This window comes from Pleurodeles waltl, chromosome 12, assembly GCF_031143425.1.
Source record: "Pleurodeles waltl isolate 20211129_DDA chromosome 12, aPleWal1.hap1.20221129, whole genome shotgun sequence".
NCBI lineage: Eukaryota > Metazoa > Chordata > Amphibia > Caudata > Salamandridae > Pleurodeles > Pleurodeles waltl.
This window is the reverse complement of record NC_090451.1, coordinates 676,422,016-676,443,934: the sequence shown is the minus strand read 5'-3', so window position 1 is coordinate 676,443,934 and position 21,919 is coordinate 676,422,016. Positions and strand designations below refer to the sequence as shown.

The following is a 21,919-nucleotide window of genomic DNA, read 5'->3' as shown; positions in this document are numbered from 1 at the left end:
CTGGCGGTCACCAACCGCCAGGGTTGAAATGAGGGCCTTTGAGTTTCAGCGCTCTATACTGTTGTTTGTAGAGTTCTCCACCCTGATTCCGGGATCGGAATCTCCAGGTGAGGAGAACACCACGCACATAACTGTAGGGAGTGCAGAGTCGCAAAAGCGCAGACATAGTTTGTGAATACCTAAAAGAAGAACACAAATTTGTAAGTTTACCTTTGTGAATCATTCCCTAAACTGGTGGCTCATCAGCCACAATGCAATAAACACCTCACTGCTTACGCTTTGGAAGCCCTGATCTATTCATAAGGAGCCACCAAATCTTTTCCTGTTCATATTCAACATATATCATGTTCAAATGAAAGGCATATGGTTGCAAACAAGAAACAGCTAAAATGTCCCCAGGAGGCAGAAAGCTCCAACTTTGGGGGGCAGGGATTTCATGGCAGGGCCTCTGCCACTCTAGTGGTGGGTATACTTTCAACCAAAATATAAATGAGGCTCTGTAGCCTGAAGTTTTCCATCCCTACAAAAACCCAGCTCACCTCTTGTTTGCCTTAGTACATACGTGGATAGACACAGAAGTGAGATAATTTCTCCTGTTAACGGAAACTGCAAACAAATACACTGGTTAATTGAACAAAGTACAAAAAGAGCAATGGACTCTGTAATATCAGTATGCCTAAAGTTTGGGGCATTGCCACATAGAATAATCAAACAAATAGGTAGTCAAAGTATTTCAAAGTTTATGTAAATAGCCACTGTGATGCTGACCTAAGACCTTAATAAGGCGACTAGTCTCTCGTAATAGTTTTATCTCACTTGACCTTCATGACCTTAATGATGCAATTCAACACAACCCACTCCTGGACCCAGCAGTGTGTTTTGCTGAGGGTATTTGTAGTCGTTTTTAGGTTGAGCGTTAGTGTTCGGCCTGCTGTATATTAAAGTATACAATAGAGTGAGTTCCAGCGTTTTGATTTGTTAGTTGCAGTGTCCTTCAAAAATCCTTGCTTGCTAGTGGTCAGTTCTGCCTCTTTGTCCTGCCTTTTTTCACTTTGGGAGCAGCACAAAGTACTGTGTAATTACGCTTTGTCCTGTCTATCTTCTGAAGGGGACGTTTTCTTACAGTATTGGCCTGTTTGCCTTGCACTGTGGGTGTGTGTTCAGTCTCTCCTCCCCACCAGCTCCCTCTGTAAACATAAACCAACATCAGAGGGGGGCTTTTCCAGGGCCAGCTCGCTCTCTTCCTCTTGTTATTTTCAGTCTGTGTGGCAATAAAAGTCCAGTCAGTAATTTACAACGCTATGAGCTCTAAGTCGAGCAAACGCAAGACTGAAATGGTGATTGATGTTAACACTTTTAATTCTGACTCTGTTGACCTGTGTGGAATCTACATTGTATTTTAATCAATTTCAAACAACTCCTCCATTTCCCAGCACCCTTTCAAGTCACCTTTTGTTAGATAGTCACATTTCTACATGATTTTCGTTCATTTCTACCTCTGAAGAGAACAGTGAGTAAAGTTTCATCTTTTCTTTACAAATAGCTTTCGTCTGACATGGACTTGCACTTGGCCTAACAGGGTGGTAGAGAGCAAATATACTCCCCTAATCCATAGCCAACCTTTCTGATTCCTGAAGCAAGTCCTGTCACAATGTACTTTTTCATGTGCACTCGTTGACTAGTGTCCTTCCCTGTTTGCCTTTCTTCGCTGTATCTTCACAAGCACGGATATACCATAATTTCCTGTAGGCCGCTCTTGCAGTCTGGTTTTCAGAATGTTGGCTTCTCTACTGAGATATCTGGAAGGAGTCCAGAATACTGTACCCTGGTTATGAATCAGGGTTCAGGACATATGATCATACCCCAAGCACTGTCATCTTTGCACGGCTCCGAGTGGTCAAGGGTGTTTACACCAGGCCATCAGTAGGAATGCACCTTAGTGCTCCATCGATTTTTCAGTCTTCATAAGTTAGCCCCATTTTCTGACCTTTCCCAGTTGCCAGGTTGCTCAATGCGCTATGTAGATCACGGTCATATGCCATTCTCGCCATGGATAATCACCTTTGATTAGGTATAATCATTGTTCTAGCATTGGCATGCGCTCAGTGGTTCTTTGGCTATAGTTTTAACTGTTGCTCACATTCTCAGGAATACTGATGCACTATTCCCACTTTTGAAATTACCCATATCCCAGATGATGCAGGAAAACCAGAATATTTCAAGTTTTCCCCAGAGGGAACCACCACAGATCTCAATATCAATTCCTACACATCCCCATGGTAATGTCCCATGTTCAGCTGCTTTCCCACCAAGAGATGTCACCAGGTTTTACACAATGAAATGTCCAGTGGGAGAGACTACCCTTTGGTTAGGTTTGTCCTATAGAAATTTCATATACATACATACATACAATATTGGGAATGCAGTATTCCCAATTTTCCATTTATTGTTAAATTGCAACGACTAGTGTTGGGGTAATGATCAAGAGATTTATCACAGGGACAGACTTCTCTTGCAGGGACTTACGGCATGATGTTTCCCATAATCTGGTTATAGGAGAGGACAATTGAAATGTCCCGCATATCTCCATATCCAGTTTCATGTCAGACTAGATTGGTATAGTCCACAATGAGAAGTGACAAAGACATTTGACGGATGTTGATCCAGTCACTTGCGGACATTAGTGGGAATTCAGAGAATATAATGTGGAAAGCATTGAAAGAATAAAGAACTAGGATTTGCAACTTAATGATCAGACTGTTTGGTATCCAGCTACTCCAAGAGTTTTTCCTTGTTTTGAATAATGTGACATTTCCTGACATGTAATATTTGTTTTCTTTCACAGATCAGCTATTTCTCAACAAATCCACTCTTAAGTGACCGGAACCAGTTCCCTTCTTTTTTCCGGACCATCCCTAGTGATGATGTGCAATCTCACGGACTGGCCCGGTTGGTAATGTACTTTGGGTGGACTTGGGTGGGTCTCCTGGCTGAAGACACTGATTATGGTCAACAAGGAATCCAAATAGTGAAGCAAGAACTGCTGAGAGCTGGTGCATGTGTTGCCTTTTCTGAGAACATAATCTTGAGCAAAAGTGATAGGAATGCCTTTCACATCACCCAGGTGATTAAGGGCTCCAGCGCTAATGCCATAGTGGTATTTTGCCTTGATGTAGACTTTGCACCCATTCTGGATGAGATGGTGAGGCAAAATGTGACTGGGAAGGTTTTGATTGCCAGTGAGGCCTGGTCAACATCTACCCTTCTGTCTGTAAAGAAGTACTCAGGCATCCTGGCTGGCACACTTGGGTTTGCCATCCACAGTGGAGAAATGCCAGGATTTGAAGAGTATCTCAGCAGTGTCAACCCTTCAAAGTATCCAGAGGACATTTTCACTCGAGAATTCTGGAAGGAAGCTTTTGGCTGTGCATGGCCAGATCAGCAGACTCATTTGAAACTGACCATTAAACCATGCACAGGAACTGAGAAGATAAACAGCCTGCCAAATTATTATGATGCCACTAACCTGAGAATCACCTTCAATACTTACATGGCCGTATATGCCTTCGCCAATGCTTTACAAAATCTGATTTCCTGTGAACAGGGTAAAGGCCCTTTCATTGATGGGACCTGTGCAGACCTAGTGGATTTCAAACCTTGGCAAGTAAGAACTTGTACCTTGTCAAAGTCAAGAAAGGCTATTAGATCGTAGTACATAATTTTACATGGAACTCCATGATCCGATTTCAAGAGTTGCAATGTTATTCAAGCCAATGAGTGTGGTTATTAAACAAACTAAAGTAAGTCCGTACCCAGCAGTGGTGCCTCCATTTGAGAGGAGGAGCATCAGACTCCTTCTTTATACTGCTGCTGTCAGCCCGAGCCAAGAGTCAGGCGGGGCAGGGCCATTGCTGCTGATTTGCAGAAGTGGTGCCCACTCCTGTTTAAAGTGACTTGTCTTGTGACCACCAGCCTGACTTGCGCACTTTAAACCTCTCCACCCAAGCTGTCTGAGACAACTGGGTGGAGAGATGCCACAGGTCCCCAGTGCCAAAACGAGCATCAAACAAGCCTGCTTCAACCAATCCTAGCACTATTCTTGTGCAGCTAACATTATCTGCAGCATGAGAAAAGCATCTGGAGTGGTAGAGTGGATTTGGCTGAGGCTCTGAGACTCGAGCTGGGACTGAAGAAGAGAACACCGAGGAAGCAGGTAAGTAAATATTTTTTAACTATTTACTTTTTTGATACACATTAAGCAGATGATGAGGAGAGCTTACTGAATGATTTCTGAGAAGAAAGGGTGACTCCAGGACATGGAAGAGTAGATAGATGAAAATTAGAATTCCTGGTGCTTTAAGAAGCCTGGTTGCCCGCCAACCTCCAGACTCGTAGAAAGGTGCTGAGACAACCGATACTGGTGAGAACCGCGATTATAGTGTGATATTATTACTTGTAAAACCCATACAAAGCAAATAAACAAAGTGCACATTGAAACTCTTGAAAGTTTTATTTCGGCATGATCCATGGGCACAACGAGGAGGGCATGTGCTTGTTATCTGGGTAGAATGTATGCCAAGAGCTCTAGTAGGTACCTTCTGTGCTGATAGTGGAGGCAAGGCCCATCCTTCTTCGCAGGGACATTAACGAAGTGACATTATTCACCCACAGGGCCACAGAAAAATATGCACTAATGATTTAGGGTTGAAGGCATTAAACTTAAAGTTTAAGCACTTTGGGCCTGATTACGACCTTGGCGGATGGGATGCTCCTTCACAAACGTAACGGAAAGCCATATTACGAGTTCCGTTATATCTTATGGAAGTTGTAAAATGGCGGGCGGGATATCCGTCACGTTTGTAACGGAGTATCCTATCTGCCAAGGTCGTAATCAGGCCCTTTGTCTTTTGGAGAACCGAGCAATGCACATCACAAACAGGGCTTCTTTTTAAATTAAGCAGTCAACTGAAGTCAATACTGTGTGCCTCTCTCTCATATACTGGAATTATAACAGGACTGCGCTGATGATGGGTTTTGCAGCAATAAACCTAGCAGGAAAGGAAGCAGTGAGGGAGGCCAGGGTGAGCTTCAGCTAAGGCACAGGATGCTGGGGGAATGTATTTCTGATTAGTCATATCAGTGGGTCATGGCGCCTGCTGCAGAGAGCTGTCCCATTAGCCCCCAATCCCTTCCCCTCTCCTCACGTCTTACAATATAGGAAAAGGTAGAACACTGACTTGCCAATGTCTTTGTGAGATCAAGAGTCATGGGTTTCAGTCTCATTAAGAAAGCTTGCCAGGTTAATGCCCCTGTTACAGCCAGCTAGCTGTGCCCAGCGGGTCACAGGTTTCATCTTAGTATGTCAAGTGGGTGAGTAAATGTCCCTGTCATAGATGTTTGTTTGTTTGTGGAGAGCTAACAGCCACTGTGAGAAACATGCAGTGCCTTCAGCCTCAACTTCCGAGCTCTCAATCATGGCCGTTTTAAATAAAACATTGTTCATGAGCCATGATTCAAAGCTTTGGCTTCAATAATAAAGGCATTTATCAGAGTGCCTGTCACTGGGTTAAAACACCCACTTAGCTCTGGCACCCCTTGTCTTCTAAATATCACCGCCCGCCACTGTCTGTACCAAAAGTAGCAACTTGTTTGCTTGCCTTGTGTTACCATCACATCAACATTTTCTAGTACTTTTATGCATTCAACATTCATTATGAGGCTGGCGATCTTGAGACCACCTGCCTCGCTTTCAGGACTGCCGCTGCTGTGGCAGTCCGACCACTACATTAAGACCTTGACTGTGAGAGTCAGAGCACCAGGGTACTGCCGTCTCTGCCGGGATCAGTGATCCCGATGGGCTGATTACAACCTGGTCCATGAAAAGGCTGGCGGAGAACAGGTGCAGGGGGCCACAGGGAGGCCCTGCACTGCCCGTGCACTTGGCATGGGCAGTGCAGGGGTCCCCCTGTCCAGCACCCTGAAGGCGACAGAATTGCCTGCGGCTCGATTATGAGCCCGAGACAATGATGCTGCCACTTTCCCACTAGGCTGACTGGCGGAAACCTCGGTTTCCTCCAGTCAGCCGAGCGGGAATGTTTTCATGGGTCTGGCGGGGAGGTAGCCAGTGTGGCGGCAACCTCCCAGTCTGAAGTTTGGTGGACAGGTCTTCCTGTCCGACGAACTCCTAATCAGCTCCTGAGTTCTTTTCAAACATTAAAGAAGAGGCCTCTAAATATTTGGATCTACTTATAAAAAATGTCAGCTAGGCTGTTCATTCTGCTCAGACATGCAACAGGGGCTAGCTTGATAAGTGAGACTCTGGTTGTGAATCTCACATTTCCAACTAAAAAAGCAGAGGGGATCAGAATGAATGGATGAGATAACCAAGGTTTGGGATGGACTGTTCCCATTAGGGGCAGTACTGATATGCATTAGGTGGGCCTCTGTCTAGACTGTCGTAGTGGGAAAGAAACAAAGGCTTGACATGCTATTTTGAGCGATTGCCAGTGGTTCGACAATATGCAAGCATTCATCCCATCACCTTTTGGGTCTTTAATTGCCATTAGTATGCCTGTAACCTCGATATCTGTGCAGCTTTCCAAGCCTGCAATAACCAATGTCTGTGAGTTCCAAAAACTAGTAAACATCTACCCATTCAAGCATTATGTCTGTGGGTGCAGATTTACTACTTTTTAAGCAACAATGTCACTATAGTATACATCCGTTCCAAAAAATAAAGAAGTTGAAATCTCTTAGTGGAATGAAGAGAAGGAGAAAGACCACCTCAAACATAGCAGACCCAACTCAGGGCCCCAGACCCAACTACAAAGCCAAAAATGCATTTATTTGGAGTGTGTATCAACCCAACCACCTCCTCGAGACTACCCCTCTTTAACAAACACACAGCATAGTTTAAGGTAGCCCGCAGAGTAGTCCTGCACTGCAGATCTATTTTCTAGGCACGTTTCTCTTTCTGTGGCTCTCTTAGAAATTAACATTTGCAATGCGTCATTTGTTTTCGTGCCGCAACATTCTTGGACGCATTTTTCTTGTGAGTGAGCTCAATGAGTTTGTAGTCATGAGCCATATTCTGAGCATAAGACTGACGGGTGATGGCAGTGGTAGAGGTGTGCAGGAGGGACTAAATACACAATGCTGAATAGGAGCAGCCAGCTTCTTTAACTAAAGCTATCCAAAAAAGAGAAGAAAACATGTTTGTTCTGCTCCCAACAGGGATCCTAATGTGACAAAATGACCTGGCCATGAAAGAGTTTGCAGCAGCCATTTAGATGTACTGTGTCCTGTTACATTATGTGCAGATACACTGACAGTTCTATAGATATACAGTGTGTTCTGGTGGAAAATTGTGAGTTCCATTCATCTCACTAATTGTTGCCTAAATATGCAGAGAAAAAACACTAGTCACAGCTCTATTTATCAAATGTTTTTTCCCTAGTAATATAATTGGTGCTTGCATGCATGCATGTTTTTCTTCGGAACAGCAAAGTGGTGAAACAGGGATAGGCTGCAGGATCCCCTATTAAGAAGAATCCAAAACATGTTGGGCCTGTCTGGAAGATCCAAGGTATTGACTCCTAAAGTACCACGAGGTGATACACGTGTATAATAAAAACGAAATACACTTTCCTATATAGAAGCCCTTTTTCCTATAGGAAAAATATGCTTGCTAGTGATGAGCACAGAAGACCTGAAACTAAAGACAAGTTTTATAAAGTAACTGAGTTGAGCTGCATAAGAAGTGTGTACATGGGGGCTTCTTTTCTGCTGAGTGTGAAATTGTATGTTTTACAAAATCCATTTTAGTATATAAAGGACAGATTGCAAGAATAAGAAAATGGGTTTCTAAATGACTGTTGGTATACAAATATCTCTGAGGAAAAATTAGAGACTATTCAAATGTCTCAAAAAAATTGATCTTAAATTCATGTGAATTCTATAGTGGATGCCTTCATTAAAACAAATTAGCATTTGCAAAGCCAATAGGCATTCAGTGCAAGCCTTTTAGCTTTGTTAATGCTTGTTTTGTCAGGGGTTTTGTAAAACAGAAGTATTTGGAAGTGGTACCATGCCCATATATATATAAAATCATTAGCTAACAGCAAAACAAGTTTAGTCCCAAAAATCATGCAGTGCCACAGTTGTCCTTTATACTAAAGGGAACTATTTTTATGTAGATGTGCTTCTTGTGAAAGTGTAGACAGCTGTCACTCACAGTGAAGAAAAAAGTGAAAACAGACTAATGAATTACAATTATATAAGTAAGTATACAATATATTTATTACACATTGGCAGTCACCACCTGTAGTTATAGTCAAGGCAGAATTTCCGTAAGAAGAGTTTTTTTTGTTTTGCAAATATATTTTTGGAGTTTTATTGGGGTGATCCTTCAAGCAGGGGCTGAGAAAAAAGGAAGTTCGCAAAGTGCTAAATCCCCTTGCATTTTCCATAGACTTATTATATTGATTGAACTCTGCAGTCAATGTATGTTTCTTGCATATTTGTGCTCGAATGTTAATTTGATCTATGCTATATGTAAAGTGTATGCTGTACGCTTAGTGTTTCATATAATTCTTTTTTTAAAATTCAAAGGAGTTGTATCTGTTGTGGCAGCAGTAATGGGTGATTTTCTCCTGAGATATTTTGTACTTAAGGCCTGGCCTCTGAAGTCATCCTAATTTATGGAGCAATGTCTGTGAAAGTGAATATAGGATGATGTCTTCAGTGATGCCATCATTGATGCCATTTGATATGTCATCAATGATTTCATATGTGATGTCATAGAGCATGAGTGATATAATAAGTGAGATCATAAGCAGGGCATGGTGGGGGGGAAGTTGTAGTTAGTACTGCTAACTTTGACTCCTGAATTTCTGTGGTGTATTGATTTCAAAACGTTAACATTGTAGGTGACAAATTCACTATAGCGTTACTTTACTATTTCTTTTTTTCTGTAAATTTAAAAAAGTTTTTTTTAATGACAACAGATATTTGTATTAGACCTAAATAGAATGTTACTCCAACCTTTGTTTTTTAGTACATTTCTAGTTTTTTTTAAAGTAAATGAAGTTAGTATTTTATGCTAATTTTTAATACAGTAGGAAATAAAACATAGTTGGATTTTTGTTTTCTTTTTAAAAGTGATGGCTGTACTTCCTTTTTGGCTTCCACAAACTACCAGCAAGATCGTACATTTAGAATTACATTAATTACAGATTTTTACTATAATTTTGAACAAAAAAGAACATTACACATGTTGTTTAAGGTAGAGTAATGAACTGTGTACTGTTCTACAGAAAATATAAAGAGAGTATTGTTTTTATGGTCCCACAAAATGCCTGCAAGACACTCACAAGAGGTCCAGGAGTGGAATCACATCCTAAAGAAGGATTCTGATTGGTTCATGTGGATGCCTTTATTTAGAAGAAGAAGTTTTTAACCTTATTGCTTTATTTCACTTTTGGACTTTGGTGAGCAAAGACATATTTGGCTTGCTCTTCTACCCTGATTCCTTTTCAACAGAAAGATGTTTTCATCAGATTTAGATGAACAGCCAGGGGCATCTGCACCAGCTTAGCCATCTCAGCCACCTAAGGAATATGTAGTGTGGATATTCTTTGGAATGAGGCCAGCTGGCAAGAAAGTTTGTAAGAAGTATGCTACATGTAAACTTTGCAGCAAAGAGTTCAGCTGGGGAAGCAGAAATAAACAATGTAGCATGAGTGCGACAGGGATGTGGAGACACTTGAGGGGTATGCATCTGCAAAGACTTGCACAGGCAGAGCTGGCTTGTGCTGCAGAGCTAGCCAACTGTACAGGGGCTTCAATATTGTTTGCTTCAGGAGATATACTGTGTTTTGTAGGGTGTGTGGATGGACTCACCTCTCCTTTCAGATGTCTCTCTCATATGATGGCTGTACATAGTAGGTTGTGTGCATGGACTGGCCTCTCTTGTCAGACCAGTCTCTCAGATGATAGGTGTGCATAGTAGGATGTGTTGAGGGAGACTGGTCTCTCCACGGAAACCCTTCTCTCAGATGATGGGTGTGCACATTAGGGTGTGTTCATGATTTAGCCCCTCCTTTAAGAAGTCTCTCTCAGATAAATGGTGTGCATAGTAGGGTGTGTACATGGACTGTGCTCTTCTTTTAGACATCTCTCTCTCAGGTGATGGGTGTGTGTAGCAGTGGGTGGAGAGGGGATGCCCTTTTCTGTTAGGCCGCTCTCTCAGATGATGGGTGTGCATATTAAGGTGTGTGTATGGTCTGGTCTCTCCTTTCAGACCTCTCTCTCAGATGAGGGTTCGGTGTAGTAAGTAGGCTGTGTGGAGAGAGACTGGCCTCTCTGCTGAGACCTCTCTCTTGGGTGACAGGTATGCAAAGTATTCTCTGTCCAGGGACTGTCCTCCGTGCTAACACCTTTCTCTGTAATTATGGGTGTGCGTAGTAGGGTGTGGGAAGAGCCTTAACTCTACTCACAACTCTTTCCAAGCCAAGGAAAGAGTGATAGGCTGTGATAAACACCATTTCCAGTAAAAGGTCTTCTTACAATGACAAGTGCGCATGGCAGTGTGTACTCAGTGATCACCTATTGCTGCTTACTTTTCACAATCCCACAAGAGCCTTGCAAGATCGTAACATTTGTTTATAAAATAATTAACCTTCTACTCATCACAGTACTTATCTCTTAAACACTTCCCCTCAAAATCAAGGACCACAATAGACATTCTTACTGGTACAGTGTATTGAGAAGTCATTTACCCCTTTAATTATATACATTTACAATCTTCACAGTAGTTATCCCTTAGGCACTTCCTCTCTAAATATAGGGGGGCAGTATGTCTTTTGCTGCTCCTTTATATAGCTTTCTTACATCATTTCCACAGCACCTACAATTTTTCACAGTAAACACTAATTGCCATCATTTCATTACAAACATTCCAGCAGCCAACCAAGCCTAGGATTCTCTCTTATGGTACTCTCCCACAAGAGGCTCACAAAGAAAATAGGCTGCTCAACCAATCACCGCTCTCCATTTTTTATTTTGCTCTCTTGCTGGAGGCTCACAAGATCCTTGCGAGCCCAGCTGGCAAAATATAGAATTATTTTTTACCCTTAATTTCTCAAAAACTAGTGAACTAATTTACACCACATCAAACAAAACACAATCTATGGACCAAAATCTAGCTTCCTGCCAAATTTGGTGTAATTCCCCACCTTAAGAAGTCTATGGAAAATGCATAGGGATTTTTTTTGCACTTTGGGACCCCCATTTTTCTCAGCACACACTTGATGGATCACCCTGAAACTTGCTGAGGAGGAAGAACGTTTATGGAATATATAATATACAAACATCAAAATGATGTGTACTGATGCCAGACCTCAAATATAGGAAAACATTTGTTTTACACTACTTCCCCTTCTCCTTAGTTCAGAGAAACTTTAGAAGGGGCATGAACAGTCTGGTTTGCTTCAGGCAGAATGCCCTTTGTTCAGTTCTGCACACTAACTAATAGTCAGAGCTATACTAGTCTTGGCAGTACACAAACGAACCCACACCCATCCACCCAAGGAACACCAAACAAAATCTGATAAAATACTCACTGACAAAATGTGCATTAAAGTTAACTCTTTCTTCCTCATTGACTTTCCCTTGGGGTGGCAATGTGGCATTATGGCCTTATAGCAATATATGGGAAATGCCTGCAGCTGCATTCATCCATGCATGAGGGCTGTAGACTGTATAGTTCTCGGCTCCTGTGTACAAAGTGAAGTACACTCAGCAACAAGACTAAAGTTTCCAGCATATTACTTTTCCAGGCTGGCTACACCTCCAATGTAGTGCCATGGAGGCCCCTACTAAAGCATTGAAGCATACGTGCAGTGCGTTCAAAAGTCCCACAACATTTCTCAGCTTCTCTGCATTCCATTCACTCTACAGCAAGTGTCCCTCTATGTTCTACCCTGGTTTGAAAGTGCCTTCTGCTAAGCCATTAATGAATACATGGATGAATAAAGCATGTGCAATACAGTCTCCAAACTCACAAAAAAAAGAATATGAGAAAAACAAATTATAGAAATATCTTTAGCTGTGCTTGGAGAAACTCATACAGCAGTGCTCATTGCAATATAAGCAATTACATAATTTAAGTGTCCCATATTTATTTAGGGGCTGCTACAAGAAGGTGTCATGCAATTAAGCAGCAACTCTGGGCCTTTAGATATTGGTGGATGGGTTACTCCGTGTCTACAATGACAGATATCCCATCCGCTGAAAACTAAATCCGATTATGTCCTATGGGATCAAGATTACGGCAGACGGGATATCCGTCACTGTTGTGACAGAGTAACCCATCTGCCAATATCTAGATCAGGCCCAGTATCTTTAGAATGCTGATGAGAAAAGTAACACTCTTCAGTGAGGCAGTCCTAAACCAGTATGAGAATGGTCCTGTAGAATTTTATGGCGGGACCTACTGTGGTTAACCTGATAATTTAATGGCCAATACAGGATGGTAATAATTTCGGTCTTTGACCTCCTCGTATTCCACATGTGTATGCTCAGTCTCTCAGTGCATGGTATCGAGACAGAGTATGAGCTGGTTCTCTTTCCATCCAAGGATGGGACCATTCTGCTGCCGCCATTCTTCAGTCTTAAGTAGGGATAGACTGTGTGCTGCACTCTTGCCCCGTGGGAACCATACCTGGGTTTTGGGCAGGAAACCTAGTGTGATCAAAATCTTGCTTACTTTTCACAATTTCTAAACTGTCTTTTATCAGAAGTACATTATCTCCCTCACCCTTCCAAGCTGCAGTGTCGTCATGAATAGACATCCATAGCTGTTAGACCAGTCAGCCTTAGAGTGGTCTTCCCCCAAACTATTTGTCTTCTGCCTCCATTTTAAATGACCTTATTTTTGCTGGCAGTGGGGCTCTTCTGCTCTCTCCTCTAAATATGGTAACATTGGCTTATAGCCTACTTCATTTACTTTTAATTCCCTAGTGAAGTGGTACTGTGCATATCAAGACTGGCAAATTAAATGCTACTTGCGGGTCTGCAGTACTGATTGTGTCACACACTTATAGCCCTTTAAACAAGTCTCAGGCCTGTTATTGCCTGCCATTGCAGGGCCTGTGTCTGAAGTTTTAAACTGCCATTTCAAGTTTGCACAGCAAACCTTTTGCCAGGCCCAAACCTTCCTTTTTATACATATCAGACACCCCCAGGGTAGGCTCTAGACAGTCCAAAAAGCAGTGTATTTAAAAAGCAAGACATGTACTTTTACACGTCCTACCAGTGAAAACTCTTACATTCATTTCTCAGTACTGCAAGGACTATCTCCACCATAGGATTACCCTGGGTTCGCCTTACTACATTTTAAAAGAGTAATTTCTACATTGCAAGAGTTAACCAGTTTATATTTGGTGTCAGTGGATTCACAACTTAAAATCCTAACTCATGGTGAAGTTGGATTTTAAATTACCATTCTAAAAATGACACTTTTATAAGGTTGGCATTTTCTTGCCTCATTTATGTGTAGCCTATACATGTCTCTGGTAACATGACTTGCTGTAGCTGACAGCTGAGTATCCCTTCTAGATAGCCATATAAAATAGGAAACTTGGGTCTGCCTGTATGGGTTATCACAGGCAGGATGGGAGGAAGGAGCTGGGCACAGACCTACTTATATGTGATTAGGCTATGTCCTGCCTCCACCCTGTAGTTAATCCGAAGCCAGGGCAGAGAAAGCAAGATTCATAGGAACTTCAAGGAGACACCTCTCGAAGATTGCACCCACTTGAAAGGCACAACTAGGTATAAATAATGGACCTCAGACCCCAACTCTTCATTACACGTCTGGACCTGTGGATACACTACCAGGAAAAAAGAATGCTGTGCTACTGCAAGGACTGCCACTCTGCTGGACTGCTGCTCTGAAGGAACTGCTGCCTGGTTGTGCCGACCTGCTGCCTACTGCCCTCTTGCCTAGGTGAGGAGGACTGGACCTGCATCTCTTGAACCCTGAGTGACTCCAAGGGCTAGTTGGCTGGCCTCCTTATCTGAAGCCTCGGGGACAAAACAGGCTTCCAATAACCTTGCATCTGCACCTGGACTCTGCCATCTGTGAGTCTATCCTGCCAAGTGGTGCCACCCGAGCCCTGGACCCTTGACAGTGGGCTTAATGTTGTCTGCCAGCCTCTGTGCATTCAGCGGAGCTGACGCATCTCCTCTGCTACATGGCACAAACCCAAGTAGAACCTATACATCACCACAGCTGCATAGTTTGGACCTGTTGCAAAGACCCACATTGCATCATAGCTCTTCAGAGCCTCCACATTTCCGTGACTGCATGGTGCATCCTTGGCACAAGCCCTCACATCGCTCGTCAATGGCAGCCTCGACAATGACGCCGCACTCTGCATCGCAGACTTGCTGCTCTTTGGAACCAACACATCATACCGACTTCACACCGCATTCTTGATGCCAGACGTCACATCGCAAGCCCTATCAACGGTATCATCAATAGTGATGCACGCCCTCACATCTCACCCTTGTCCCATTTCAGATCTGACGCATCGCTTTGGCAGCCAGACGCACCTTCAATGCAGATCCACACAACGCTCCTCAAACTAGGATTTAACATTCTATTCAGTCAGCCTAACTGGGTCCCTGCATCCACCCTACGCTCCATCATGGTGGGGCTGAAATGTGACTTTGCCCTGGAATAGCACAACAAAATATATCCACAGTTGATGCATTGTGCCTTTTCGCACTATCTTTACTTAAAATTTGAAATTGAATAGCTTCTGTTCTACTAATTGGATGTTTGTCATTTTAGTCTTGTTTTATTTATTACATTTTACCCTATTTTTCTGACTTGATGTTGGATCTTCTTGTGTGGTGTTTTCACTGTTTTACTGTTTGAATTGTTACACAAATTACTTTACATATTGCCTCTAAGTTAAGCCTGACTGCTTCATGCTGAGCCATCCGTGGGCTGAGCACAGGTTCATTTGGGGTTTGCTTGTGCCTTATCCTGACGAAGATTGTGGAAGATTGTGGTTGGTGCTTGACCAGGGCTCACACCCCAGTCAACCAGTAGCCCAGTAAGCCTGCGTAGTCTTGACATTTTTTGAGGCTTCTGCAGGATCACAGACAACGGACTTTAGCCAGCCTGAAATCACATTGATTTGACTCCTTTGACACCTTGAGACACTGATTCACTTGACAAATGTCTTGGCTTGCCTTGGATTTTGGAGGAGGAGCTTTGGGGGAAGTGGAAGCCGCTGCGTCGCTGGGAGGATGCCACCAAACCGAGCCAGGCCGAGCTGCATTGAGCCGCACTGCAAGACTTGCCTAGATTGAGCCCAGCAGGTGGTCTGCGCTTGCCAGTCAGTGGCTTGCAGCTCGTGGTTGCAGCTAGCCCGCACAAGCAGCAGAGACACAGAAGGAGAGACCGGAAAAGACCGTCAGCTAATGACACTAAGAGAGCACTGGAAGGTGCACTGAAAAGTGGAGGCATGGAAAGGAAGGTTCAGAACTTTGGAGGAGTTTGGAGGTACTGCTGGTGGTGCGATCTTATTGTCAGGCAACTGGCATTTGAGGAAAAGTTAAGGGGGAAGAAGGTAAGGGAATTAGAGTGTGGGGGGTTGTGTGATATCCCTCCCCTTCCTCCCATCCCTGCCTTTGCTCTGCCAGGACCCTCTCAACCCTTAACTACTTCATCAGTTATGCTGGCCCGTGGGTGTCAGTTCAGCTCTGTCCAGCTCCATCTAGTCTTGGATGCATCACAGGGTGTCCATTGCACCATTGCCACCCCACTCACTGTACTGTGCTACTCCTGCATTTCCACCACCTATGTTACAACAATAAAGCCTCTAATTAGAGCTACTAAATAAGGAGTAAGGAGAAGGGTGGCAAAGCCGACAACCAAATAGTGGCGAGATGAGGGAATAGTGATGGCAGTTGCCACTGAGACTTGGTTGAGGCCTGTGTTGCGGAAGCGGCCGGGTTAGGTCCAGGTGTGGCTTGCAACCGGGTGAGCTCCCCCTCCCAAATCATAACAACACAGCTGCAAAGTAATAGTTGATGGGATTCTCAGAGAACATTCTAGCCTACATCTTGAGTAGCCTTAGCATCCTCATGACCCCTCAAGGCCGTCAGCATCTGTAGACCCCTTCCTATTCAACAAGCACTTCAGTTACGCTTCGCAAACCATTCATATAACACATGTAGAATGAGGCTTGACAGATTGAGAGGTAAAGTTCCAGTCCCTAAGAAAAGAAAGTGGGAAACAGCAGCAGAAGAAGAAGTATTGAAAAATGGGCCAGGGAGGCTACAGAAATATTCCCCACCCAGGCAATAGTGACGTGTGTGAGAGGCACAGACATAGCAGAGTGCTTGTAGAGTGAAAACACTGTGGAAGCTGGTCTAAACCCTGAATGAATTAAAGGACTGATTGTTCAGCTCAAAAAATCCAAGATAGCTGATCTTTTCCAGTCACTAAGTAGGGAAGAAAGAAAGGCCTCTGTTGGGGGAAGTAATAGCCGGCCATGGAGGCGGTGGATAATCTTGCACTTGTTTCCAGTCTATCCCCACCAAATGGCCCCTGACCATATATGTAATAAGAACAATGGAGCCATAGCGGAGCCCCCTCAGGTTCCTTGTTGTCAAACATTGTGATTCTGAAAAAAAAAACATGTCTTTACAGCAGGCCCACTGTGAAAGATCTGATCCCCAAAGAGCCCCCATTTTACATTATGCTTCTTCCCGGTGTTGTGGCTAGTGAAGCAGAGAAGCCAGATTTGCAGGAGGTCAATAACAGTACTTGTATGGGAAGCCCCAGCTGTTCGCATATAAGAGAAGGTGGCAGTGTAACCCCCTTCCCCGGAACGGTGTCCCAGTCCAATGGCGAGGATGGAAGTATATAATGGGGGTTTTCAGAACACGACTGCCTCACATGAAATTTGGGCAGCAGTTCTGAATTCAATGCAAGTGACAGTTAAGGGCCTCAACCACCATGCACATAAAATGGACATCCAGGTGGGCTTATTTAACACCATGGTAGTCTTTGTCTCAGGAAAATATGATAAACTGGAAACATTAAATGCCCTGATTACTAGGGTGCAAACAAATCAGCTTAATGATTTAACTATATGTTCTTGTAAAGAGGTGGTTGACAAGATGGTGCAGCTCCCAGTAATTTTAGAAGAGATACTGGGGGAAGTTAAAGTCGGCCTCAGGGCGTGCCCATGTAAATCTACCATTAATCACTTTATCAGTTGAAAGCACCATCAATAGTCCCCCAGCCAGCCAGAAGACGGGATGGAAGAAGTGACCATCTTACTGTTCTTATAGACTCTCTGGATGGAGGGGTAGGTCAAAAAGAAGAGCCTAGAGCTCACACAGATGTGAGGTGTGTGACAAGTCCACATCGAGACCTAATTTCTGCACCAATTAGATGACAAAAATGGTGCAGAAGCACACATGGAAAGGCAGGAATAAAGGCTGTCCCCGACTGACTGGCACTATATTTGTAACCTCAACCCGGACATGTGGGGGAGAAGAGACCAGGGCAGAAACTGCCCAGGGAGGTATCCCCGTGCAGCCCAAGCTTGTGTCAGTAACCTATGTGCTCGATTTGGGATTTCTACCAGTAGTCTGGTCCCTCACAAGAGAAGGGCATCCTTAAGGTAGTTGTCCCCAAGGAAATGACAGTGGGTCCTTATCCGCAGTAGAAGGACCCATGGTAGTCAAGGAAGGCAACAAAGGTGGCTGATTTAAGCGAGGCCGACAATATTTTTGGATTGGGCCCCCTACATGGGTTGGGGAGCACAGATGCAGGCAAATAGAGTCAGCAACACTGAATCAAATGGCTGGGGAAACCCCACCAAAGCTGGTCCTAACACCTTTGTGTCAAGGAATAGATCTAGTGCAAGCTAACATGGATCAACACCATGTGTACAACCAGGGAGATTAACAATATGGGGTGTCGGCTCCTATGGATTCCAGAATATAAATCTAGGGGCCCTTAGGATGTACTAAATTGTACAAGCATCCTAAAATTGATAAGGGCATTACCGGGCCTGAATCATGTGATGTTAGATGATTTAATCTCCATTAAGTTCTTACTAGCTAGAGGAAGAAAAACGTTCGACCCCACGCTTGTTAAGTTTTCTGCTCTGAACCTTTGAGGTCAGGTCCGGGAAAGAAAGAAGTTGCCGAAGTCCTGGGGCAGAGAAGTAATAGCACTGCAGGGGGATCGGTACCCTCACCCCCTGTTAGAGAGCAGCATCCCCTTAAGAAGGTAGATCCCTCCGCCTCTGTACTGAGAGGTGCCATGGAGGGCCATCCCCAAATGGTCCATCCCTCAAGTACTTCAAGGTGCTCTAGCTTTACAGTTCGAATAACCAGAGATTAGGAGCAGTGAAGAATTACAACAAAGCATGATTCTGGCAGGAGCTGGCTGCTGGCCGCCCTCTCAAAGACAGCATTCAGTAAAGACTGAATAGTGGCCCAAACATTCGCTAATGAATAGGACAGCTTAACTATTTGTTCTTGGAATGAATATGGGGGGATCTTCATGCAAAAGTTAAAGACCTCACTGTTGCAGACTACATTTGATGTAATAATGATTCAGGAAATGTGGGCTAAAGTTATTGTCCCTTTTATAGGGTTTGTAGTAAATCATCTGAAAAAAACACCTATTTTGGAAGTTAGACGAGCCATGGCTTTTGGCCTTGTGTTTGGACAGGTGGGCCCTGCATCCATGCAGAACTTTGATGCTCTTGAATGTGTGTATTAACCCCAAGAAGAAAATCTTAACAGCAGATACGTTTGCTACATCAGTGGCAGCTTTAGCTCTGGTGGAGCCCTGTGCGACAGTCGTTTTTTGGAGCCATCCACCCCATGACCACCTCCTCAGATTCACTCATTACCATCTGCAAATGTGCCCTCATCTGTCCATAGACACCTCTTTCACATACATTCATTAATTTTAAAGTGCTTTTAAAGGCTGGCTTTACTAATCCACTCTGCTATCCACATACAATTTAGTTCTGTTCTTTGCAGCAGGCATATTAACCCTCTACACTACTTTATGGAAAGTCAAAGCTGCCACTAGACAAAACTCCCTTCTCTCTCCCAAGCAGGAACATTAATCACAAGCAGTATCTAGATATTTTTATTGTTTCCTGAAGGCTGGGTGCACAGCTTTTAAATCGCAAGTCACAGTGCCCCCCTGAGGTCAGCGCCCCCCAATCCGGGTCAACACCCCGTGCAGCCGCACCACTCGCTCCGCCCTAAAGCCAGCCCTGTGCTACATACATGTTGCAGCAGAAAACTTTGTGCTGTTCATCATATTCGCTGGCTTCTGGAGACTTCAGTTTACATTTGATCCATCATCCAAGTGATAAGAATGGGGAAAACTAGCCAGAGCTTGTGAACTATCCGGCCTCATCATCTTGAATAGCCGTAAGCCGGGGATACTCCACCATCATGGACCAGGTCATACAGCAAGTCGGTCTCCTATTTAGACTACACATTGGTGAATCATTCATTGGTGTAGGTGGTGGATTTTACAGTATTCCACCACCAGGACAGCGACTACCATCCACAGGTAGTCCAGATTGGGACTACTGCATGCAAATATAACGTTGTAATAACCCTGTCGAGGGACATTGGTACTGAAAATGTTAAACATCTTAAGTAGATTTCCAGCTCGGTAAAGGATCTGGTGGAAGAGAAGGTGGAATCGCTTGAGGCTATTGCCAAAGAGAATCCCAATCAGATATCAGGCTGGGAAACCTTTACTTATCATCTGACCACCAAATATCCCATCAGACGCTTGTACAAGGGGGCGCAACTTGGGCGCCACAAGATCACAGTTCTACTTAGGTCCGTCCGCTTGAATAGAGCTAAAGTAAGCAGAATGTTTAGGCAATTGTGGTGATCCCCGGAGGACGGAGACCTGCTACAAGCTCTGCACAAGAGAGGGGCCTACTGAAAAGGGAGACATAGGCCTTAAAAACATCTAAGCAGGAAGCACTGTGAGCCCAGCTTCTGTATGCCTCAAAGTCAAATTATTCAAAAATGTTCTGGAAATGGATTAACAGACATGTCAGGACACGGAGCATAATTAAAACAGCTGCTTAAAAGCAACAAACAGAACAATTATTTTCTTTCTTCTGCTCTATTTTAATAGCCACCTATGACAAGTAGAGAGTATGTGTTTATTTTTGCACCCCTTAAATAGAGAAAAGCCAGAATCCTTCTGTATGTTTCTGCAGCTTTCTTTTCTTTTTTTTTTAACATTAACTTGTATTGAACTGTTTATAATATGTTTGCAACAAATATATACCAAGTTTTCGATGTGTTTCATTTTGCTCTAGAGGTTTTAATTTTTATTTTTCATGTTCGCAAATATGCTTGCACTTTCACGTGAAATAGCAACGCACAAAGGTTTTGAGTGGTTTGTGGGAAAGGTGATGGTGTGACAATGTATTATATCGGATAAAGCACTCCCTGGAGTGCATGGCTAGGATATTGCAAGTTACCTTGGAGTACCATAACCTTAAAAAGGAACTCAACCTCATTCTTCTAAATGGTTATGGAACTCCTTAATACCTTGCAATACCCTTATAATGTATGTCGGGGGTACTTTAGCCCCTATGTTATGCTACAGGCTGGCTTTTGTGCCCATAGTTAGTAATCACTGGGCATTTACACCGAGTACCGCTAAATTTTAGAACAAATGTTTTTGGCCTACTACCTCAAGCTGCCCGCTATGAGTATATGTACATACATTCACTTAGTGACATACATAGTAATCTTTCTCACCATAAACCTTTTCTTTCTCACCTGCAAAGTGATGTTATTTTGGTGGCGGGCGGTGGTATTTATTGTGTGTAGTAGTTCTACACAAATGTTTTAACCAGAACCACAAACATGAAGAGGGGTTAAATCCAAGCATCTAGAGAAAATAACATTGAATAAGACTTATCAATATTAGAATAATTGTTTTCCTTTATCAAAGAACCGTAATATGCAGTTAGTGACTTCTATTACCTTATATACCTATTTTTCTTCACCTCTGCAAAGTAGTGTTATTTATTAGGGTCGAGCCAGCATCGCTAGCGAGACGCTTTAGGAATTAATAAGGGCTCGGAGCCCCGTCCATGTGACGTCAGTGTCTTTCATTGGTTCGTGGGCTTGCCTGTTACAATCTGCTTGATTTCATTAGTGGAAGGCACGCATACGTCATGCCTTTTCCGGTGGTTAGCCCTTCTCGAGCGCATCGACCAAGTACAGAAAACATCCATTTGGTTTGTGGACTACTTTTTCTCTATTTTCGCAACGCGATCTTGCTTGGCAGAAGTCAAGCGCTTTGCATAATATCGACCCTGTTACACAGTTAATTGCACTTTTTCTGGTTACGTACATGGTTTATGTCGCAAGAAAAGTCCGGTTAGGAGTTTACAACGCTATTAGCTCTAACATGAGCAAACGTGAGACCCGTTGCATTGCAAATGCTTGTTGCGGAGGGTGGTGTTTTTCTACTTTGTGCATGCAGATTCTAATCTTGCTGCTGCATTCTTGATGGATGATCAGATATCCTCCATGTTCCCTTATCTGGAGATGGCTGATAATCAGTCGCCCTTGCCTATACAAATGGGAAAATAAAATACAACCCTTAACACAAAGAAGCACCATGACCTAATTATTTTTGTGCTTTTTTAATGCAAAAAGGTAAGCTGAAACGATATTATTCAGTACATGAAACATAACCGAAACATGGAAACAACTTTCCTGTTTCTCAGATCATAAATAATTCAACTTTGTACTTTATTCTTGTGGAATGCATCATATATATACATTTTATTTATTTAAATACATGTTAATT

General features: G+C 43.3%; 1 protein-coding gene across 1 annotated transcript in view; it reads left to right on the top strand.

Annotated features, from left to right (window-relative positions):
• The window catches only part of LOC138267219 (extracellular calcium-sensing receptor-like), a 45,482-nt gene that overhangs the window by 6,442 nt on the left and 17,121 nt on the right, over positions 1–21,919 (top strand). The window contains exon 3 of the mRNA XM_069216075.1: positions 2,846–3,664. Within this exon, the coding sequence (XP_069072176.1) occupies positions 2,846–3,664 (819 nt within the window). The remainder of the gene's footprint in view (positions 1–2,845; positions 3,665–21,919) is intronic.